General features: G+C 43.2%; 1 protein-coding gene across 2 annotated transcripts in view; it reads left to right on the top strand.

Moving 5' to 3' along the window:
• The window catches only part of GRIA1 (glutamate ionotropic receptor AMPA type subunit 1), a 124,382-nt gene that overhangs the window by 83,960 nt on the left and 16,881 nt on the right, over positions 1–23,541 (top strand). For both annotated transcript variants that reach the window (XM_021552138.3, XM_021552137.3), the window contains exons 10-13: positions 1,612–1,818; positions 2,951–3,321; positions 19,495–19,693; positions 20,188–20,435. In XM_021552138.3, the coding sequence (XP_021407813.1) occupies positions 1,612–1,818; positions 2,951–3,321; positions 19,495–19,693; positions 20,188–20,435 (1,025 nt within the window). The remainder of the gene's footprint in view (positions 1–1,611; positions 1,819–2,950; positions 3,322–19,494; positions 19,694–20,187; positions 20,436–23,541) is intronic.

Below are 23,541 nucleotides of genomic sequence, written 5' to 3'. Positions count from 1 at the left end.
CTGATAGGCAGGCTCTCTCTTCCCACTCATGGGCCCTTCTTTGTATTATATAATTTTAATAATACCAATAATAATAATAATAATAACAATAATAATAATAGCACTTACTGTTTCCTGCCAGCTCCATAAAGGTAGCTGCAAATTGCTGTGGCTATTTTAGTAGGTATTAAAGAGCTCTCCTTCTTAAGTGTAGAAAACACAAAAGATTATGACAAGATAGAGGCAACAACACAGGTAAATTAGGAACATTGTACCTGTGCTCTGTATTTATCCCACAGAATGGGGACTGCAGTTTTGGGAAGGATAAGCTCTTTTGTTCGGAGAGGCTGAATCATTGCTTTAAAAGCAAATCTCCTCTGCAATCATGAAGGAATAATAGGTTCCCCACAATAGATGGTACCATGTATTGTGTCATTGTATACTCTTACCCTGCAGAAATGTGAAATATTACTAATTTGTTTGCTGATTGCTTACTGGGAGTCTGCAGAGAAGGCACAATACCCAAACCGAGTTAAACACTTTAAGGGTCTCTCCTGTCCAGCAGATTTGATTCTCCCTGTGCCCATACAAGCAGACATGCCTTTAATATTCACAGCGCAGATAAATTAAATACCCCTCACAGAGTTACACTGGAAGGTTTGTTGCCCAAAAACCAGCAGCTACTCCATTCCCCTCAGGTCCATCACTGCAGGAGCGGCAGACAGATTCTGCATGAATAAAAAGAATATGCCACAATAAAAAAAAAAAACAATCAGACTTCATACCTTCTAGAATAAACCCACAGTGTGTTGGCTGTGTCCCTCAGCACAGGAGCACAAAGCTAGACCTTTGCAGGGCAACCAGAAGCTGGCCTCCAGTTGGTGTGCACCTCTGGAATGAGGAGTGGGGCTCTGTTGGAACTCAAAATGTCCCTCAGACATTTTTGGAGGTTCCAGGCCCTGGTCAGAGGCATTTGAGACCCTGGCAGGCAGCTGGAAACAGCTGTGATTTTGGGTTTGAGCCATGGAATGATTTACCAACTTTGCAGGTAGAACAAGGAGTCACAAAAGTTTATATATTATAGTAGAAGTAGTCACAAAGTAGAGGGAAGAATCTTTTAGTATTGTACAAGGGGGTTTTAACACCTGTACGGGGGGGTTTTTACTTTGTACATGGGGGTCAGAGGTTTTAAGATGGAGGAATGTAGGCCGGTCCTGTCCCTCCTTTTTCTTCTTCCTTGCCTCCATGTTATTGGTGATGTTGGCACTCACAGATTGGTTTAGAATAGAAGAGCACCATTTAATATAGGCAGTAGCTATTGGGGGAAAACTGTAAACATTTATCACGTAATGTACCACATAAGAGATAGCAGCAGCCCTGGGCGGGGAGAGAAGAAGTCAGAGAGGATGTCAGGGTGTGTGTGAGCCTCTGCCTGAGCTGTGAGCAAACCACAGCAGCCAGAGAAGACAATCTTTTGGATAGCTTGCAATAAACTGCCTTGAGACCAAACTACAAGAGACTGTTAGGTTTTCTTTGGAAGCTTGGGTTGGAGGAGAGACTTTTCCACCCCATGGAGCCCCTGAACCAGGCCTGGGTTCTATCAGGGCTCAATGCTGCTCTTCTGTGTGCCAGGAGGACCCGTATGTGATGCTCAAGAAGAACGCCAACCAGTTTGAGGGCAACGAGAGGTACGAGGGCTACTGCGTGGAGCTGGCCGCCGAGATTGCCAAGCACGTGGGCTACCACTACCGGCTGGAGATCGTGCGCGACGGCAAGTACGGAGCCCGGGACCCCGACACCAAAACGTGGAACGGCATGGTGGGAGAGCTCGTTTATGGGGTGAGTTTCCAACCTTAAGATTTAGCTCTTGGGAGATGGGATCAGGTCCAATCGCCAGAGTTAGAAGGAGTCCTGCCCTCTCTCAGCCTGAGCTCTCCAGAGGACTGCAGCTCAAACAATCAGCCCAAGTAAAATGTTTTAATTTAGGGAGAGACAGCACATTCTGTGCCTATGGAAATGTCAAAATGTTTCCTTTCAACAGTTCCAAGAGTCTTTTTCTTTACATTTTTAGAAGAACAAGTATCGAAAGGTCATACTTTCCCATGGGTAGACTCTCCAAATTTTACTCTATTTTATATTTGCATGGTAATGGCAGGATGAAAGAATAAGAAGATTTCAAACACTCAGCACATGAGTGGTGGATAGAAGGATGAGATTACTTTCTGTCCAGCCACTCATTTCCATCACCAGGGCTGTACACCTGCACCCTACACTTCTAAACCTGGTTTGGTGTGGTAGTTCATGCTCTGTGATGTTTAGATCATCCTTCAGACAGAGGGGTCTAATTTACCTTTCTCTACAAGGGAAGTCATGCAGGGAACATCAATCCCCAAGTCCATGTGAGACTGTGTTGGAGTGGGGATGATCTGTCTCCTGATGGTAGCTCTGCTGTAAATGCTGCCAGCCATTTCAGTATACTTCCCTCTCCATTTTCAAGATGGACTGCAAAATTAGTAGAAATTGCATATCAGTGTTGCTGGAACATCTTTCCTCTTCTCCTGCATCAGTTATGCAATCAAAAGACAGTTCCTGATGGAAGTAAACATCCTGACATCCTTTTTCAGGAGATTGGCCTTTCCTTGCCTCTTTTGATGTCTGGGTGATAAAGCCTTTTTAGAGAAAATCATCTTCATCATATTGTGACATCAGTGGATAAATCAGATGAGAAGAGCTGGGTGGCTGCAAAAAGAAAGTGCTGTGATTTCAAAACAGATCTGGTAATCAGTAATGATGAAATGGAAATAATCCACCAATATTATGGGCTTCTCCTTTTTACCTTCTTCTTGGAATTGGTTTTCTCTGATTTCTTCTGAGATAGAGAGGTTAAACAGAGATCAAAGGATCAGACACTGCATTTAGTAGATACATTTTATTCCCAGACTGAAAATCTCTTTTCTGTCTCCTTTTTCAGAGGGCAGATGTGGCTGTGGCACCATTAACCATCACCCTGGTTCGAGAAGAAGTTATAGACTTTTCCAAGCCATTCATGAGTTTAGGTATATCAATAATGATAAAAAAACCTCAAAAGTCCAAACCAGGAGTTTTTTCCTTTCTGGATCCTTTGGCCTACGAGATATGGATGTGCATTGTTTTTGCCTACATTGGAGTGAGCGTTGTCCTCTTCCTGGTGAGTCGCTTCAGCCCTTATGAGTGGCACACTGAGGAATGCGAGGAAGGACGGGACCAGCCAGCCAATGAGCAGACAAATGAGTTTGGGATATTCAACAGCCTCTGGTTCTCCCTAGGAGCTTTCATGCAGCAAGGATGTGATATTTCTCCAAGGTGGGTTGCCTTCTCCAATGAACCTTCTTCCAGTTTGTGTGGTTTAATCTTTCTGTGTGCTTTGAAGCTGAACAGGTTCTACTTTGAGCTCCCTTCCTGAAACAAAGTGTAGTTTGTGAATCAGTTACAGACTCAGAAAAGAGCCAAAGGTTCACAGGTCTCACAGCTGTGAACTTGGGACCTCAAACTTGACACCATGAAAATACCATTTAAATTTTTCCTAGGAAGTTCCTCTGAAAGACTTTACAGAAATTATAACAAGCTTTTCTAAAGCCACCCAATTGCAATCAAATTTTGTCAGTCATTTATTTTGTTGCTACTAGAAATAAGATGATTATAGCATTATAGGGAAGATAAAAACTTTTAAAAGCTAAAAAGATAGGGAGAAATAATACTGCAAGTGCACAGTGAAAGTTTATATAGTCTGTGCCAAACATTATGGAGCACAATAGTGGCTTAATTGTTATGGGCCTTTAAAAAGGTTAGAGAAAGACCAAGTTTGATTCTGCTTCCCATTTCAACCAATAGTTCTTCTGCCGGAATGTTCAGTAGGACCCAACATCCAAAATGTTCCTAAAGGGCCATGTTGGTGAATGACTCTTGTGATTTATTTAGATAATTTTTCCTTCCTTTTGGAGGCTTTGTCTCCCTTCTTGTCAAAGGAAGTTTCATCCAGAAATACCCATCTTAAGGGTGAAGACAGTGGGCAGAGGTTGATTTCCAGCCTGCTGTGGTGGCATCAAAGCTCAGGGGATGAGAAGGAGGCACAGCTCCATCAGCAAGGGGAGATAACCCCGTGCAGCTCAGCACAGCTCCCCTGGGATGGCAGAGAAGACTGAGCACAGGCTTTTTGGCTATCAGATGCCAATTTATCCAAATGTTAATGAGCTTGTGATAGCAGGGAAATAACAGCCAGCAGGGCACTTTGACAGTGACAGCCTTTATGAATATGTTTTATTACCTGATCATTGATTAGCAGGAGGCCAGGCAGAGAATCCAGAAAGTCTTCCCAGCAGAGGGAATTTCAGCTTTATTGCTGTCTTGTAACCAGCCTCATGCATTAGGATCAGGTTATTGTGATTTTCATTCTCAGTGTTGTTTTTGTCATCATTACTTTTATTTGAGAAAGAGAATGTCTTCCTTTGAGGTCATTTCACTGGATGATTTCTGATCCAAGGAGAAGGGAGAGGTGAAAAGCTGAGGCTTTGAGGAATAGCAAATTTGGTAACATCTTTAATAAAAAGTGTCAGGGAAAGATCAGTGGGTTTGATTCAGCTAACAAGATTTGCCCTAGCTAAACAACAACCTTTGAATCACCATTTCAAAGTCTGGTTTTATTTTACTTTGAAATGGGAAATGAGAATTATTCCATCATTGTTATTTTAATGTTGGTTGATTTAATCATCTTGATAATGAAAATTACAATTTCATTGAAACCAATATTTTCCCATGGAACACAAGAGCAGTTTCTGACTGCTACAACTATTGGCAAGGTGATAAAAACTTAAAAATTAAATATGGGAATTATTATAACTCCCAGTACTCTCAGTACAGCTCCTTGAGATGGTTGTAAGGGGAGAGGGATATTTCTGTGTGATGTGAAAGCCAGGAGGAAGCAGACGAGTGAGAATTTCTGTAGGATGTTGTTGTGCAGAAAGGCTCTGAGCCCGCTCCCTATTTCACATGTATTTTTCACACGAACCCAGTGCAGGATTTCTGTGACACATCACTTAGAAATGAACACTTGGTAGAATGACACTGTGGGCAGGTGGGGATATCTGCTCTATTCTAATATATTTCCTATGTGGTTGCTGCTAAACTTATCACTACTATCTCTCAGCATCTCTCCAGTAATGCATTAAGCAACATAAATAGCTTCTGTTATACATCTGTTCTGTCATTCTCTCCCCAGCAGAAAGGAGCAAGTGCAGGGGTGTATTTTGTTTTTGTAGAGGTTTTTGGGTTGTTTATTTCAGTTTTGTTGTGGAAAGGAACACGGGAAATTTGTCTGAAGGTTTGTTGTTTTTTTTTTTTTTCAGAGCATGCTTGTTGTAAGTGCATATGCCACTATGTATTTATCATTAAAAAAAAAAAAAAAAGAGTAAGATCAAAACCACAGACACATCACTCAGCACAGCGGGTGGTGAGTTTGCAGCAATAACTTGCTCTTGTAAATGTGCATTCCTCAGTCTCAGACCAGTCCCCAGGGAACTTCAATGCCCCAAAGAGACAAAAATTTGCTTTTGAAGGAAAGTGTTGTCCTTTTTAAGGACAATCTTACTAGGCAGAGATTTAAACAGGCTTTTAAATACACTGGGGACAACATACCAAGGACTTTAAAGACACAGTGTGAATTTGGTGACCTGTGGATGGCCAAGAGAGAGCAGAGCTGTGGGTTACCTGCTTGGCATCGACTGGGTGAATGTGGCAAAGGGCAGGCAGTAACCAGTCCTGCAGAGTCCCAGCTGGAGCTGGTGGCAGTCTGTGTTGTGCCTTTAGATGCTGAAACATGAGCATGAGCAAGGAATCCATCCAGGAATGGCTCAATGGTAACTGCATGGCCTCAAACCAAGGGGGCTGCGAGCTCTTGGACATCTCCCGTGGAGTGTGTCCACCTTCTGCACCATCAGAACAGTCCCTACCACACTGGTGTGGAACAGTCCCCATCACATGGACTAATTTGTCCTGGTTGAGGTCAGAGAGCCCTTGTTGTTCCCTTAAAGCTTTCAAAGCACGGGCTGGTCCCCAGCAGGGTCAGGGAGCAGCAGCAGCTCGGAGCTGTGCACAGCTCCAGGGGGACAGGCAGGAATCAGTGACTCTGAAATGGGCCATAAACCATTAGGCTTTGCTAAGTGCCACCTTAGCTTCAGGAAACAGTCATGAAATTGCAAAAGCACTCATTAAACATGAAATACAGAGCCAGAGAGGAGCTTCTTAGAGCAGGCACCAGAGGTAATAAATAACCCACAGCCAATAGCGAGAGCCTGCAGAAAGAAAAATGTGAAGTAAATATGACTCACATTGTACCATTTTCAGAACTGTAATTTGATAAATTGTTTTCAGAGCCTAAAATAACCGCAGTGTGTAGCAGCTGTGGGGGGTAGGACCTTGCAAAAGTCCAGCACGTTGCTGCCATTCCTCACTTAGGATGGACCTGAGGCCTTTGAGAAGGAGTCTGAGGGGATGCTTGGGCTTCCCAACCTCCTCTGCAGCAAAACAAGGCATCAGAATTTTTCATCTTCTCCATCATTTTCTGCAAAATAAATAATTTGACTGTTGTGAAAAGGATGGAAAAACAGGGAGCAAAATAACATCTCTTGTCAGCTTTTTGTCTTGATCTTCTATTTTTTGTTATCACAAAATATGTTGTTTCATATGGTTTGAGCCAAAAAGCAACTTTTTGTATATTGGAGACTATTAAATTCAGTTATTCTTCCTGTGACTGAGAAAATTTATGTTTGACTAAAAGGAAATACATTTAATTAAAACAGATCTTCCAAGGCAGACCTTCACTTGAAAATACCATGAGCTAGAGTAGACAGTTACTCTCAGCTGACTTGACTGCAGGAGCCTTGTCCCATCTCAGGTTTGGCAGGTGGATAAATGTCACACAATATCACCTGGTGAATGCAAACATCACTTGTGCTTTGACAGAGGAAAATTAAACAAAGCTCTCCAAAAATTAGCTAAACTTCTTGAAGCCTCTCTCTGTTGTTGAAACACAAAGGATACATATTCTGAATTCAGATCAAAATCTACTGTGAGTAGAAGGGAAATGTATACTCATATCATGGCACACTAAGGTATCTTGTCATGATACCTGGATAAATGGCTGGAAATCAGTCATAATAACCTGTTTCATTGAGAACAGAGATGGAGGTGTCATGGTCAGCCTGTGCTGGGAGTGAAATGGTGGATGAAGCTTTCATCCCATCTGGATGAGCCTGGGCAGGGGATGTTGTGGGATAGGGAGAGCCTCTGTGCAAGGTGGGAGCTGTGCTGGGAAATGCTTGGGTCACACCAGAGTGCCCTAAAGACTTTGGGGTTCAGAATGTGCAAGGAGACCTGGCACAAGGTCCAATCCACCCTGGCTGGCTCGGGACAAAGAGTGAACAGGGTTTTCAGTGGCCTGCAGAGCCCAGAGCTAGAGGCTTTGCCAGGCTGCGTGTGCTGAGCAGGGAGCTTTGCTGGCACAGGTGATGGATGACTGCACGCCCAGGCAGGAAGGGGAGAGATAAATACTGGCTGCTCTCCAGTCAATAGATACAATCTATTATTTATAGGCATCTCGTGGACATGGTTATTTGTTTTTTATGACATGGAAACGGTGTTCTGGCTGATCTGTACTGCGTCCTCATGTTCACTGCTCCCCCTCAGTCTCTCTGCTGCACTCCATCAGAGTGGTTTGTCTGGGGAAGAGCAAACCAAGTATTTATCATGTACCTGTAATTAATTCTCAGCATTTTCCTCTGCTCTTTTTCCTGTTTATTTACATTTCTTTTTAGCTCAATTGAAAAAAAAATCACAGGATACATCAGATTTTGAAAGACAGCAGCATTTTAAATTTCATCAAGATCTTCCCAATACTGAAAGGCTCTAGCCAGTTTTTGGGCAAAATATAAACCAGAAATTGATTAGAACAAAAAAAAGTTGCACGGCTTATTGGTGGTTTTTGGGGGTTTTTGTTTGTTTTTGAGGGATTCTTTGTGCTGTTTTTTTTTTTTTTTTTTAGTGAGAGGTTTGATTTGGATTTTTTTTTCAAGGAAATTATTTCTGTTCCATCTTTGTAAACTTACATTTGCAGGGTACTTACTTATTTTGGTAAAAATTTAGCATTAGAGAAATTAGAACCAGCTGCATTTAGCAATCAAAAGGAATTTAATTTCTTCCTGAAAAGAAGGCTGAGCAGGGGTATTTATCTGATGACTCTTCTTGATTTCAGTAAGTGTCTTCTCTGACACTCCAAGCATCTGCCTGGGAAATGGCCTCAAATTGCACCAGGGGAGATTTAAATTGAAGTTTAAGAAAAATTTCTTCACTGGAATGGTGGCCAGGCATTGAAACAGGCTGCCCAGGGAAGTGGTGGAATTGCCATCCCTGGAAGTGTTCAAAATGTGTGTGCATGTGGCACTGGGGGACATGGTTTAATGGTGAATTTTAATGGCAGTGCTGTGGTGATGGACTCAGTGATCTCAGAGGGCTTTGCCAGCCTTAATGATTCTGTGGGGACCAAGCTCAGGTTCATTCATTTGTGGTGGTTTGCTTGAAGTGGTGAGCTGACTTTCTTTGAGAATAAAAGTAAGAAAATCAGGACTTTGACTTCTGGAAAAGTCTCCTTGCCTTATGAAAGTGATTGCAAATGATGTTGCAATTATCTCTACCTGGCAGAGTTAATTATGTCCAGGGAGAGAAAATTCAGGTCACAGGGTAACAGCAGCACTTGCAAATCACCAGGAACTGATGACCACACTTATTTCTAAAATGCACTTAACCAGGGAAAGCTACTCACCAGAGGAACAGCTTGACAAATTGCACAATATCCAACTAAACAGCCCCCTTTGGAGTCTGCGCACTTCCATGGCAACCAGAGCATGGCAGCCAGGGGAAAATGGAAATTCTTTTAAAATAATCATCCTTGCTATCCTTTTTTTTTGTTCATTTGGAAAGAAGGAGGAAATAAGCAACCGAGAGAGCATTGTTGGAAAGACAATTTCTTCTGTAAAGGAAAAATTAGTCTTTTGAATTTGCACACACTGCCATCTGCAAATGTCTAAATACTGCAGAGGTAATGATTGCTTCCTCCACTGACCTGTAAGTTACTTCCTCAGGATGCTTTTCCTTTCAGGCATATCTAATCACTCTTCCACAGTTCTGGCTTTGGGCCTTCAGCATTGAGGTTGCTGGGGGACAGCAAGAAATTTGCTGAAACTCCTCCCATTGAGTGACAGATTCACTAATCATTCCACCAGCTGTGTTTAAAATAAGTCATCAAACACTTCATCTAAAAGCAGATATATTAGCCTAAAAATATTTTTGCCATTTCTTTCTTCAGGACTAAATAAATGTTTCTCGTGTTTTTTGTTGAAAACAAAGTTGAAAATAGCAGGGGGGAAAGTGCATTTCCCTTTTTTTTTAAATATCTTGAGAAGTTTTATGTGAAAGAGGGTAGATTTGGAATAGATATTAGAAAGAAATTCTTATCTATGAGGGTGGGGAGGCCCTGGCACAGGTTGCCCAGAGAAGCTGTGGCTGCCCAATCCCTGGAAATGTTCAAGGTCAGGCTGGATGGGGCTTGGAGCAAACTGTGAAAGGTGTCCCACAGCAGAGGATTGGAATGAAATGAACATTAAGATCCCTTTCAACCCACACCATTCTGTGTTGTCTGACATGGAACTGGAAGATGCTGTTTGTGTTTCTGGTGCTGGGCACTGACTCAGGAGGGCGAGGAGCACTAAAAGTTTCAGGGCTGCCTCCTGACACTCCCAGCCTTGTCCCTGACTGCAGCCAGACTCTCTGAGCCTCCAGGGACCCCCTGTTACACTGGACTTGGACTTGCTGACTTTCAGTCAGTAAGAGAAGCAGATTTTTTCCATTTCCTTTCCTCTTGATAACGAGTTATTCCTGAGCAGTCGTCTCAGCTGGGCTCTGCAGTCAGGACTCTGTGTGGTTGTGTCTCTCTAATAGTTAGGTCGACTGCCAAGTGTTTTTGTCAAGAATAAGGGTTGTGAGGAGCTGAACGGCCTCCACCTCCCTCAGGTGGTGTTCTCTGCAAGGCTGCCTGTCACACACTGCTTTAACGTTGGCACTCCAAAAAAAAATAATGTAGCTAAGATGGGAAGCCCTGAGCATGTTTTCACAGGGAAGTCCCACTTAAATAACTCTTCCATATGCTGTACATTACTTTTATCAGCACTGAGATATCATGTGCACACTCACTGGATACACATTCGAATGAGCTTTTAACTTCTTGATTCAAATACTCTAGCTCATAAAACACAAAAAGCATCCACATCTGCTCTTTTCTGGTATCACCCCCACAGCTGGCCTTCCACTGGGAGGCTCAGAGTTCTGCCTTTATTCCAAAGGAATTTGGCATTTATGGGACCTGTTCTGCTTTAGTCTCAGATTTCATCCCAACTACTTATCCTTGTACCTGGGGAAGCCCTAGTTTGCTGGCTGAGCAATTCCCATTATAACACCCCGAGATGGTGAGCAGGTAAAGACAAATGTGTTGAAATAGGACTGAGGTACTGCATTATCCATTGTGAAAGGCTTGAGGAAGCCAAGTAACTGGGAAAAGCAAAATGTGGGTCTTGCTAAGAAAATGGGGCAAAAATCCTTGTGTGCTTGAGTGCGTCTGGATTTGGAGAAGGCAGAGCCTGGTGTCACCTCTGAGGTGCTCCATGCTGTCTTGGCCTTCCCTCCATTTCCACATGGATCAAAGGAGCAGCTGGAGAGCAGCTGGAGAGCAACTGGTTCGTGTGCTCAGATGACAGGAAAGGGCACAGCTCATGTACACAGCCCTTCCCTTAAACAGCAGCAGCACACTTGATGGCATTCAAACCATTTAATAAAATCGTGCAGTAATTCTGATTAGTGCCTACCCAGAAGAGTTGCTGCTTACCCTCAGATCCAAAGGCTAAGCAGCAATAATCCAATCATGGTAATCATAACTTACTACTTTGATCTTCAGATAAAAGAGTCTATAGAAGTGCAAAAGTGTTACATCACCGTTATTTGGACAACTTCAAAGCATGTTTTATACACTAATGAATTCTCCCAACTCAGCCTGATGAGGAGTAATAGAAGGCGAGTGTGTGAACAGAGGAGTGGAAGGGAAGATGAGTCCTCATGTGGTGAAAGGAAAAAGCAATAAAATAAGCACTTGTGCCCTGTGTATCAGTGTGAGACATGATGAAGAGTCCACGAGATCCAGCTGCAGGAGCCAAGTGCAGCTTATGCTCTCCCATAGGAGGAATCTTCTCTTCTCTCATTCCTTGAAGCTTGCAATAAGAAGAAAAATCTCAGGCTGCAGAGAGGAAAACAGAAGGAGGGGGCAGCTTTTCATCTCAACAGTGCTTCTGAAGCCTCAAAAAAAAGATTTAAAAAATCACTAAATGGATCTTAGCAGGTGAAATAGGGGAGAGCAGAAACACTGAGCATGTTTTCACTTCACAGTTTGGGAGTTTTAATGTTAAAATACAGGCACACCTGTGCACATAAAGCTCTTCTAAAAACACTGTCTGGGGAGAGCAGATTCATTCCTCACCACTTCTACAAGAGATATAGTGTTTCCCTGTACAAAAAAGAAAAGCTCAAAACTGAAACTAGGGAAAATCCAACTTGTACAGTCTTGGTGAGGAATCACATTTAAAATTAGAAATGAGAGATAAATTGAAGGGAATATTTGGAAATATTGCCAGAGTTAATATCTTCCTGTGCATAAAATACTCTCCTTCCAGAGCAAAGCCTTTCTCTCATCAGGTTGGGAAATCTGACAAAAGACAAGAAAAAAATAAAGCAAAATGAACCAAGGCAAGATACCTTGGAATAAGTCTGAACTAGGTTATTGTAGCATTATTGCCCAGAAGTCTCAGAAATGGAGCTCTAGTGTGAGCAAAGGTAGATGGCTAAAGAGGATCTTGGAAAAATGAAGAACTGATGGCATATAATCCAAAACATATTAAATCTTCTGGGGAAAAAAAGCACTTTTTCATCAAGTAGACTTTGAAGAAGAGTCTGTGGGAGACCATATGGAATCCAGCAACTCAGTAAAGGACATTGGCACAATAGGCTGCTGCTCAAAAAGAAGGATGAGTGCTGTTAAATTTGGGGCCATCTGAGGTTGAGGAAGTTCCTGAATAATGAATCTCCTGGGGCTCTCCAGCAACTGCTTCTGACAAAATTTTATGCTTGTCACCTTGTGAGTTTTTCTCAGCAAAGTGAACAAATGTCATCAGAGTGAGAAAAATACATGAAGAGCCTTTTTTACGGTGAAATTTTTGCTCAAAGGCATGACAAGAGTTGGGGTTTTATTCCTTGTAGTGATAGCTGGCAAAACAGCAGAAGAGGGATGACTTTGCCTTTCTCTGGAGCTGCCAAGCAGCCCAAAGTGACCACGTGTTTTTCAGCAAATCACTATCTAAACATTCATCCCTTAAACCACCCTGTCTGCTACACGGAGAGGCACGCTGTGCTGTATTTCAGAGGATGACAGTGCCTGTCTTCAGATCTACCTCTCTGCCTTTCAGCAGTGAGGTAGATATTTTCTTATTTATTCTTAGGGTCCCACCTCATCCCTCTATCCTGGCCCTGCATTTGTACAGCTTTTAGCTGCCCTCTGGAAGAGTTGAGTGCATTATCCTGCATTTTTAGGGTTAAACATCTCATTTCAGCAGCCAGGGATGCTGTGCAGGGATGGCAGTGAAGGATTTACCTCAGTCCTGCAGTTCTACTCTGTTGGAGTGTTTTTATGGGTCCAGCTGATGTTGAAGAGGGTTTGCTGCCCGTGTTTGGCATCTAGTGCTTCCAGCACCCCACTAGCTGAGCAGGTGAGTTGTGCTTGTTGAGAATCCACAGCTATTGTTTTGGGTCAGTTGAGGACACACAAGGCACAACCTGCCAAGTTCTGTGGAGTGCACACATCATCCCCTGCATGGCTGGGTCCATTTGGTGCTGCCTCTGTGCCAGAGCTCACCCTGGGTCAGGGGTGGCTCCGTGTGGTGGAAAAGTCTCTCCTCTAACCCGAGCTTTCAAAGAAAGGCTCAGCAGTCTCTGTTGTCCGGTCTCAAGGTAGTTTATTGTAAGTTATCTAAAATACTTTCTTCTTGAGCTGCTGTGGTTTGCTCACAGCTCAGGCAGAGGTACACACACACCCTGACATCCTCTCTGTCTGCTGTGTTCTTCTTCTCTCCCCCCACCCAGGGCTGCTGCTATCTTTTATATGATATATGTTAAATGTTTCTAGTTTTCCCCAATGCCTATACCTATATTAAATGGTGCTTTTCTACTCTAAACCAGTCTGTGAGTGCCAACATCAGCAAGAACATGGAGGTAAGGAAGAAGAAAGAGGGAGGACAGGACAGGCCCAAATCCCTCCATCTTAAAACTTCTGACCCCCATGTACAGAACCAAAACCCCCCTTTACAGCACTCAAAAATTCTTCCCTCTACTTTGTGACTACTTTAATATCTAAACTTTTGTGATTTCTTGTCCTTCCTGCAAGGTTGGTAAATCATTCCATGGTTCAAACCCAAAATCACAGCTGTTTCCAGCTGCCTGCCAGGGTCTCAAATGCTTCTGACCTGGACCCGGAACATCCAAAAATCTCTGAGGGACATTTTGAGTTCTGACACCTCTGCCTCTTGGGATTGAGTGTCTCAGGAAGGGGAACTGGGCAAAGCAGCAGCTCAGAGGTAAATTCCACCTGGTGGCCATCTTTTCAGGCCACCCACCCAGGACAGGTTCATAAATGTGATTCAATCTCTCCTCCCACAGCTGAGAACTGAATTAGAGAGATGGAGTAAGTTATCCAGGATTCCATAAAGTAGCAGAGCTTCACAGGGAACAGAAAAACCCTGCTCCTGGATGCTAGTCCTCTGATTAGGCTTAGGCACCTCTTGCTGTCAAAATGCTAAGTGAATGTCTCAAAAGCAGCACAAAGCTGCTCCTGCAGTCATGCTTATACTTAGCACTGCAGCAATCCAAGGCCCAATGAGTGGAGAACCACAAGTGGCATGATGCATTTCTGACTAAGCAGGAAAACTCGTTTTATAATGAGGTTTTGCCCATTAAAAGGATATTGAATGGGGGAAAAATGCCAACATATTCTGCAAAAGAAGAGATGAAACAGTAGGAGAGAGAGCATACACTGCTGTCCAAAGCCATTAGCTTGGGCAGAAAGAAACAGTAAATAAACCATGATTTATAATTAACGCCTCACAGATATACATCCCCCTGTTGAATCTGGGAAATCCTGTGTATTTGCAGAGAGCACATTCAGTTGATGCAATATTTACACCGTGAGCATCCACAAGGCCCTTCTTAAAGGCACTTCTGCTGGGATTCCATAATCCATACTGCCTCCTTCCGCACATTGGCTTTGGGCTCAGATGGACTGGCAGGGTTTGTCTGAAATCACAAGAGCAGATCTCCAGCCTATATGCAAAAGTTAAGATGCCCTGTTTTTTTTTTCCTTTTCTTTTTAACCAGAATTAGAGAAAGAAAATCAGGACAGAGACACGGGACTCCCAGTACCTGTGCACCCTCAACTTCCTTACCCTGTCTCCCTGGTTAGTGTTACCCACAGGGAACCAAAGTATGCAGCTCTAAGCTCTGTAGAAAAGTTGTGAGAGATAAAGAAAGAATTTGTACCTCTGGGAGACGTAAATGAGAATAACAGTGGAAAACATTTATACTTCTGTATTTGTAAGGGCTTTCCTGGCACTGCATGTTAAAACCCTGCACTACAGTCAGGGCTCCAAACTCTTGTACCAGGAGCTGGGATTTAGGATTCAATAACAAGTAAAAGCAAACTCATATGGCAATAAAATTAGTAATGCAGCATAAACAGGGAAACTTGCCTTATGATCCCTTGAATTTTGTGGCAAACAGTTGTGAGCTCATTCAAAACTCTCCATGGCACAGCAGAGAGTAAGAGGATAAGAGCTCTGCAGTCTGTACTTGATGGATGCACCCAGAGCTGATCTCAGCTCCACAAACCCACACTGAAATTCTTCCTTTGCCTTTTGAGCAAATCTGCGGTTCTTGTCAGGAACAGAAGTAAAGTGGTGAGACCAACCATGCCAGATGGCCTGTGACACAGAGGAAAAGCAAAGCTCTTTACATTGACAGAGTTTGATATTGAAAATTTCCAAAATAAGAGCAAAACTGGTGCGAAATGTTTGCAATTAATCCACTACCAAGTCAGATTTCAGGCAGAATCGTGGAATTGTCTAGATCAGTATCAAATTCACAGAGTAATGTCAGAGATCAGAGGCTCAGTGTGGGTAGAAGACCAAAAGTGGATTTGACCCACAATCCATAGCACAGGCAGAGAGGAACTTTTCTTTCAACAGTTTTGCATAAATTCATTCAGTGACAAATATGTCAGTTGAGCAAGTGAGCCTTTATTAGACTTGAATTTAACAGCAAATCTGGGAAATCCTCCCAAAGCAGCTATGGCTTCAGGATCCCAGATTTGCACTTCTAATTAAAACACTGTCAGTTTAGGTGTAATTCTCCATAAGGAATGGATTTGGGGAGGGGGAAGGGAGAAGTGGGAGAGAACTGAGCTGGTGCTTAAACAGTTTTATTCTGTACATTTTCTGATGATCTTGTTAATAATTTTTTGCAAAAAAATGTATTGTTCTCTTCTAATAGATGGCAAAGCAGAGGCAAACTTCTTCTGGCTTTTCCTACATTCCACGAGGGATAAGATCAAAGAGAAAATTGTTTGATCAAGGATTGCATTTTGTTTTAAGAAATGAGATTATAGATGCATGATTTTCTATTTCTGTATGGTTCATCAATGCTAAGGCTAAAATATTAGAACAAATCTCTTCCTGGAACAAAGGGAACTTACAATTCCTTTCTGTGTTCCACTGGCAAAATGCAGTTATTTTTGAAAGGAAAGATTTTTAAAAAGTCATGTAAGTAAAAAAATCAAAATCATTATTTTAAGCTTGGCCATCTGCAGTATTTTTATTGGGCAGATTTAAAATAGCACATTTCAGAATTATCTTTTAAATTATATATGCAGTAGATAAGGATATAATGTACTATAGAAGCTGAAAGAAAATTATTTGTAAGAGAAAGCAGAAACAAAATTGTTTACCATGTTAAAATTATACCATTTAGCCTCTCAGAAATTAAACTATAAGTAATAGCAAAAAGCAAAGCTTGAACAGACCCAAACCAACTGTTTTCAGAGGGCTACTTTTAGAGGACATTTGCAACCGTTATCTTTGCATTCCAAATGAGAATATTAAGGTTTTATTTACAATTTCAGAGTTTTCCATGGTCCTGAAATCTTGGTTCCCAGCCAGTTCTAATTTTAAGTAGATTGTGCACTGTGGATAATGAGGGCAGAGTATTTACTACTTATTCCTGCAAGGGTAATGATGGAAAGGAGCATCCTGTTCTTGCCAGTTCTGGGAGGCACAGGCAGGATCCCAAGCCAGGGAGAAGACTGGGGGTGTAGAATTTTACACAACACAGGCAGGGATAGAAGAAGAAATCAAGGTATCTTAACTTGGACTGTGTAGGAAAGAAGAGTCTAGGTGCAGAAGAAATAACACAGGTTGAAAAAAGCACAGTCTGGTCTATTTAGGTATTTTACCCCTTCTTGTACCCCATTCATGAAAGCCTCTTACACTGTTACTCTTGCTTATTTTAGTCCAATTTTTTTTTAGACTCTGCTATTTGCAAGGATTACAATTATAATGAACGTGAATGAATCCAGAGGTCAAATAGACAGATCCAAATATCTGAACCTTAGCTCATCTTTAAAGTACTAGCCAGGTCCTCAGTCTCACCTTAGGGACTGAGTTACTGACTCCTTTCCACTCAGCAGGGTCCTGATTCCTTCATTTTATGCTTGAGCAGGTACAGGGACACGTCCTCATGCAAGAGGATTTAAACCCCACAGCACCCATTAGTGAAGAGAAAAGAACTTGAGCCAGGGCTCAAGCTGCAGAACATTTCTGTTAGTCAAGTGCAAGGTCATTTTTTGTTACCTAGCTCCAGAGTGAGACTTTCAAAACCTCACAGTGACTCCAAAGTGCAAGATGTATCTACTCCTCTGTGACCGCTCTTACTAGAGCATAAACATAATTCTACATCCCACTGATTTTTGACGAGACTTTTAGCTCCCTAGTGTTGAAGTCACTAATATCAGAGAGCAGACATTATCTCCTAAATTACAAAGGCACTTTGCAAATGTGTCCCACTGCTGTTCATCTGCTGGGTCTACAGAAGAAGCAGAACAAGGTGGTACCAGATATTGCCTGGGCAAGCACTTGCCATGGTGAGCAGGCATTGGCTCTGTCTAAACAGATGAGAAATCCAACTTGTTCTGTTCAGCCTGTGCTGCTCCTGAGCCAGGGTGTCCCATGGGATCACACCTGCTGGTGTGGTGTTCATCATGACCATTGTTACATTCTTTATTGAACTGCTCTGTCCTCCCAGATTCTCCATCACTGGCCAGCTCTCCCTTGTGCTAAGTGCTGCACAGCCACGGAGCAAAAGGGCCGTGTCCTGTATGTCCCATGTGCTCAGTGGTTTCTGTGCTGTGCATTTCAGCAGCTTTGGTTCACAGCTTCCAGCTCCAAGTCAATCCAGCAACGAGGGCAAACATTGCCCACTAGCAGTGTCAGCAACAAAACATCACACTCACTGCCATGCTGGAAGCCCTAGCAAGCTGCTGATCTCCTTTTCTCCAGTCTGTGAGAGTGAGCACATCCCTCCTCCTGCCACGAGGAGGAATGACTAGCACCAGCAGCAGGGGCAGCCCAGATGAAGCCAGTCCATGATGGACACGAGTCCTGCCTGCATCCTTCTGTCTCCCTGGGGAAAGAAACATCCCCTTCCCCCTCTTCCCCCAGCCCTCCCTGCTACCTTCCAGGCTCAACACCCCAGAGTTACTTCTCCATGCTGTCAGTGCCAGGTGGGAAGCACAAGCCACCTGCAGCTGAGGGCAGGCAGCCCCCTGGGATTAGCTGGTGGTGAATATCACCAGGATGTTGAGGGTCTGGAGGCAGGAATCCGGCTGACTGCAGCTGAAGGGGTTGAAATCAGTCGCAGAAATATCCCAGCTTCATCAGGAAGGAAAGGCTTCATAATTTGCAGCTGGAGATGAATGTGATTATTTGCCACGCAAATGGATTTCGCCAGCTTAAAGTGGCCTTCATCAGCAGAGATTGTTGTATTTGACATTATCTGGTTACTTTTGTTTAATGCCTCTATGCCTTTTCTGAGCGCTTCCTTCCCTGAGCACACATCATCCAGACTAATTTTCTTCCTCTTCCTCATCAATCTGAAGATGTGTGAGTTGAATCTATAGCTGCCTCCCTCCCCAGTCCCTCTCCAAATACGAAACAAATGGTAAAGCTGTATGTGCTGACAGTCCTGCAGGCTGAGTGTTCTCTGCAGATGGGATGCGGGATGGTCACATTTGTCTCACCTGACTTTAGCCCTTAGCTGGACTGGGATATCTCTCTTACCATCCCATAAACCATATTTCTGCAGAGTGACTCAGATCAACAGAATGACAATGCTGAAACATGGTCCCCTGTGGAGAAACAAATGGTGTTTCTCACAGGCAGGTCGTCCTTAGCCAGGCTGTCTGGCTTTATCAAACAGCATTGTATGTTCCCTTCTGTCTGGGACAGTGCTCTGCATCTAGGGAAGGAGCATATAAATAATTTAGACAGAATGCCTGAATGCTGACATCATCTTCCACTCTTAAAAATTATTTGAAAAGATTTTAATATTAATGCCTGCTTGACTTATTTGCCTCTATAGCTATCAAATGGTTACAGTTAATTGGCTATTTGATTGCAGACAGTACAAAACACCTAGATTTTAAAGCATTATTAAGAACATCTTGTCTAACCATCTGCTGAATACAAAAGAGAAAATGTCAGTAGGCAAATTATTCATTAAGACCATAACTCTTCTCAGAGCTTCAATATGTCTTAGAGAAAAACACAGGGGTTGGTTTTTTTAAATTTCAGGTGATGGAGGAGCTCTCCAAAAGATCACAGCTGGGCTGTGTGTCTGGTCTGGTTCCATGCTGGTGCTCCTTCCTGCTAGGAGTACATGGCACAACAGAGACCTCAACAGAGGCATTGTTGATGGGCATTGCCCCCTGCCCAGCCAAACTTTCTCATAATTATCTCCATGTCTTATTATTAATGCTCTGAAAACAATTGAAAATCAAAGCAAATTCTCTCCATTTATTGCTAATTTTTTTTTCACTGTGATTTTTTTTTAATCCCCACTCTAATTACACCAACACTTTTAAAAGCAAATTAGTAGCTGAGACAGACATCTGGCTTTCTTGGAAGCAGCTGGAGAGCATGAAATGGCCGTGTGAATGATGGGCCTGCAAGAGCAAGCTGCACCTTTCACACCTTCCCCCTGCTCCTGTCTGACTCTCCTCTCTGTGCCCAGGTCTCTCTCCGGCCGCATAGTGGGTGGCGTCTGGTGGTTCTTCACCTTGATCATCATCTCCTCCTACACAGCTAACCTGGCTGCCTTCCTCACCGTGGAGAGGATGGTGTCACCCATTGAGAGCGCGGAGGACTTGGCCAAGCAGACAGAAATCGCCTATGGCACCCTGGAAGCTGGCTCCACTAAAGAATTTTTTAGGGTAAAAAGGAAACTTTAATGCAAACATTTTCCTTAGCTTCTTGTTTGACGAGTCCTCCAGTCCGTCCTCTCTCGTCCTCAGCTCAGGTCTGGGTTTTTTTCACTTGCTTCCCCTCACCATGTTACAGCCTGCCAGAAGATTGGCAGTGTCTCCAGGGCATGTGATATTCTGTAGTTGTGAACACAAATATGGAATATCCATGAGCCTCCCCACGTTACCAAGGACCTGCTCTGAGCAACTCCAAATGAAACCGTCTCCAGATTTCCAGCTTGGCTTGCCCTTGGTTGATCTGCAAAATCACTGTATACACAAATATGGGCCAGAAAATCAGGGATTGATCTGGGCCCTGGTGCAGGAGTGGTAGCATCCCGTTACCTCTTTCAGCTTCCTTGGCCCATTTGATGTGTGGGAGTGTGTTCAGTCCAAGCTGGAAATCTCAGGGGGCACCCAAACCTCTGTTAACTCTTCTGTTGGGTTTCTGCTGTCCTACGCAGCGATCCAAAATAGCAGTGTTTGAGAAGATGTGGACATACATGAAGTCAGCCGAGCCCTCCGTTTTTGTGAGGACAACGGAAGAGGGGATGATCCGGGTGAGGAAGTCCAAAGGGAAGTATGCCTACCTCTTGGAGTCCACAATGAACGAGTACATCGAGCAGCGCAAGCCCTGCGACACCATGAAGGTGGGAGGTAACTTGGACTCCAAAGGCTATGGCATTGCTACGCCAAAGGGGTCTGCGCTGAGGTAAGTAGCTTGGATTTGCTTCCTTTTGCCAAACCACCCAGCAAATCAATGTATGCACACAGTTCAAACTCCATTGCCATGTTAATCACGAAAGCTTGGGGCGAGGAGGTGGGGGAGGTGGAGGATAAAGGATTGTGACCAATCAGTGGGATTTGCAGGGAAGTAAAATGCCTAGCTCCCACTGAGAAGCAATGGGAGTGTCTAATTCTTCAAGCCCTGCATTTGGAAACTGGATCCTGGCTGATCCACTTGCTATGAATGTGTCTGCTGTATGAGGTGATGGCAGGGGGCTGCTGTGGTGTAACCATTGGTTTCACAGAGCTTCATCCAGAAGGGACGCTTATCCTGTGCCATGTGAACTGCACAGCTTTGCAGAGTATGGGATTACCCTGGCTTGGATCCATGCTTGCAGAGGGAGTTCTCATGGGGAAAGCATTTTGGTGTTTCCTAAAATGAAAGGCTGGTTGGAAAAGGTGGGAAGTCCATTTTGAAAAGCCCTGCAAAGGGTGGGCGTTTTCATCCCCTGAGTCAATTCAGATCCCAGCAAGCACCAAATTTATAGCAAGTCCAAAGGGGTACAAACACAGCATTTCTGAGCCCAGACCTGCAGCTGCCATGTGCCTTTGCCTACTGGCCTGTGAAATATCTTCAGAGACCTTCCTCTAAAAGGATGAACTCTTTAAGAGCACAAACCCAAGCCTGAGTTGTCAGAAGAGCCTGGGCACTGCATACAGCTGCACTCCTGGATGTGAGCATCCATCCTGAAAACTGACCTGCTCAGAAGAGCATTGCCACAATCCACAGGATGTATTGTGGTCTTGGACACATCAGAAGTGGGTTCCTTTTGACAGCAGCCGTGTCAATCCCTCACATTACAATCATGAGGAACATGAGTTGCAATGGTTTAATAAACCATTTGAATACCAAACCAAATCATTAGATTACCAAACCAAACCATTAGATTTCAGGATCTGTAGCATTAAGTAATCAGAATGATACTCCAATGTATTTCATTAGTTACTGAGTTATTTGTTAATGAAAGCATATTGACCTGAAGTATGTGTGGCCTTATAGTTATTTGCTAACATAACCCAATGCAGAGACATTTAATCCATGATCTCTGGATTTCTAGAAACCAGATTATTACCAGATGACCATTTGCAGAAGGATCTGTCTGGTCACACAGTGCCCAAGCCAAAGCCAGCCCAAAGAATCAAAAGTGTATCAACTGGTAATGGAAAATACCCAAGGATTTTGATTACTACAGTTCTTAGGTCAGCTCACACTTGACTGAGCACTTCCCATATCTTTATGTAACTTTAGAGAAGCTGATGTGATCCCCTGCAGGTGACAACCTGCACCACCAGTGCACATGGTCCAGAAGGCAATTCTTGCATCCAGTGCAGTTCAGGCTCTGAAATGACTCAGGAACCTCCAGCTGAAGGTGGACATATTCTCACAGCTTTGAGATGCTTTCTGTTGCACACTTTCCAGTGTTTGTTTTCAGTCTTGCAAATATGGAAATTAGGATACAGGGATGATTCTATTTAATTAATTACTTATTTAAACATCAATCTTGTATCCTAATTTTGATATTATAAAAACAAACAAACAGGAACATCCTACCTGTCTTGTAATTTTTTGGCATGTGAAAGAGCCATTTTTCATACTTCTAAGAAAAACAAACTGCGAGAAAGAAAATTGCATCAATCATTTTACTTTTGCAACTCCAAACATCCCTCTGCTAGGCATGACTCCAAAAATTTCTAACATTTCTTTCTGTTTCCTCTTTTTCATCCTGGCTGCATGTAGAACAAATTTCTTATGGGCCTAATGGCAAAGGAGGAATGCTTGATTTTCCCATCTGATGGTGTTTCTTTGGAACAGTTCCTGTCCATTTTTTGTCCCATTGTGTCTGTTTTGTTTCTGTTGTTTTAATTGTTTTAATCTCAGTAGTTCCCTATAGTCCTCATGTAGTGTCTGTTTTCCCCCTGGGATCCTGCACGTGAGAGGTTGCCCTGAGCAAGGTGACGTCCCTGGGGCGTCTGTCCAGCACGGTCATCCTGCCTCTCACTCAGCCTCCATCTTCACTCACTTCCATCCACAGAGCAAAAGCTCTGAGCCAGGATTGCAGGAGGTTTGTGACCCAGGTCTATCTTGTATCAGGTGTGTTTTAGAAGCTGGGCATTGTAGCTAGACCAGTTTTCCTGCATTTTGGATAGCTGATTAGAAAAGAATCCTAGAGAGAAACTATAGGAGCATTTACCATATATTTTTCTTTCTACATGGGCAAACAATGCCAAGATGCTGCCACAGATGAATGAAAACAAGGTTGATAATCCAGAAATAATTCTACATGTGGTAGTAGGTGCAAACAGCCTTTTCAGAACATCAGAATCTTTCAGAAATTTTGGTCACTTGGACTGCTAAAAGCAATTACTTCTTCCTCCTAGGTTAATCTGGCTTTGAATATCTTTTGGCCTTCATATGTTAAAATTTAGTTGAATTTAGGTATGTCTGAGAAAGGCAGTAATGGGAGGACAGAAATTTCACCTTTCAATACCAGTGAGTTCAGGCTGTGTGATCCTACCTGACATGAGATAGTCACTCTGCTAGAAAACACACCCATTTACCCAGCAGATCTTCTCCACTGCTAGACAAGTGACCATAAAGAGGGAAAAAAGCCAAATTATCCAAGACATGGTAAAGAAAACCCAATAAATTCCCTGTAGGTCTGGACTCAGGGACTAGAGAGGTTTTTGAGATGGCAATCTGTGAGAGCAAGTTCTTTAGAGCAGCCATGTTGACATTAAAGTTCCATAAAACAGAAGCCAGCTTTCCTAGGGTCTCTGAGCAAACACAAAATGTTCCCTGCTACAAACCCACCCTCATTCAGGACCCCAGACTTTTCAGTCTTCCATCAAAATACAGTCAAGATGTAATACAGCCTGTCCTGTGTTCTCCCTGGGAGCTGGAGAGACAATTAACTGAAATGAAGCTTCCTAGGAAAGAAAAAACATAATGTTCAGCACGTGGCCCCAAAACTCATATTGCTGATAATATGCTCAGGGAAACAGCAATACATTTACTTTGTTAACACCTTGTA

This window comes from Lonchura striata, chromosome 15, assembly GCF_046129695.1.
Source record: "Lonchura striata isolate bLonStr1 chromosome 15, bLonStr1.mat, whole genome shotgun sequence".
NCBI classification, from domain to species: Eukaryota; Metazoa; Chordata; class Aves; order Passeriformes; family Estrildidae; genus Lonchura; species Lonchura striata.
The sequence above is the reverse complement of the archived record's forward strand: the minus strand, read 5'-3'. Positions and strand labels throughout refer to the sequence as shown.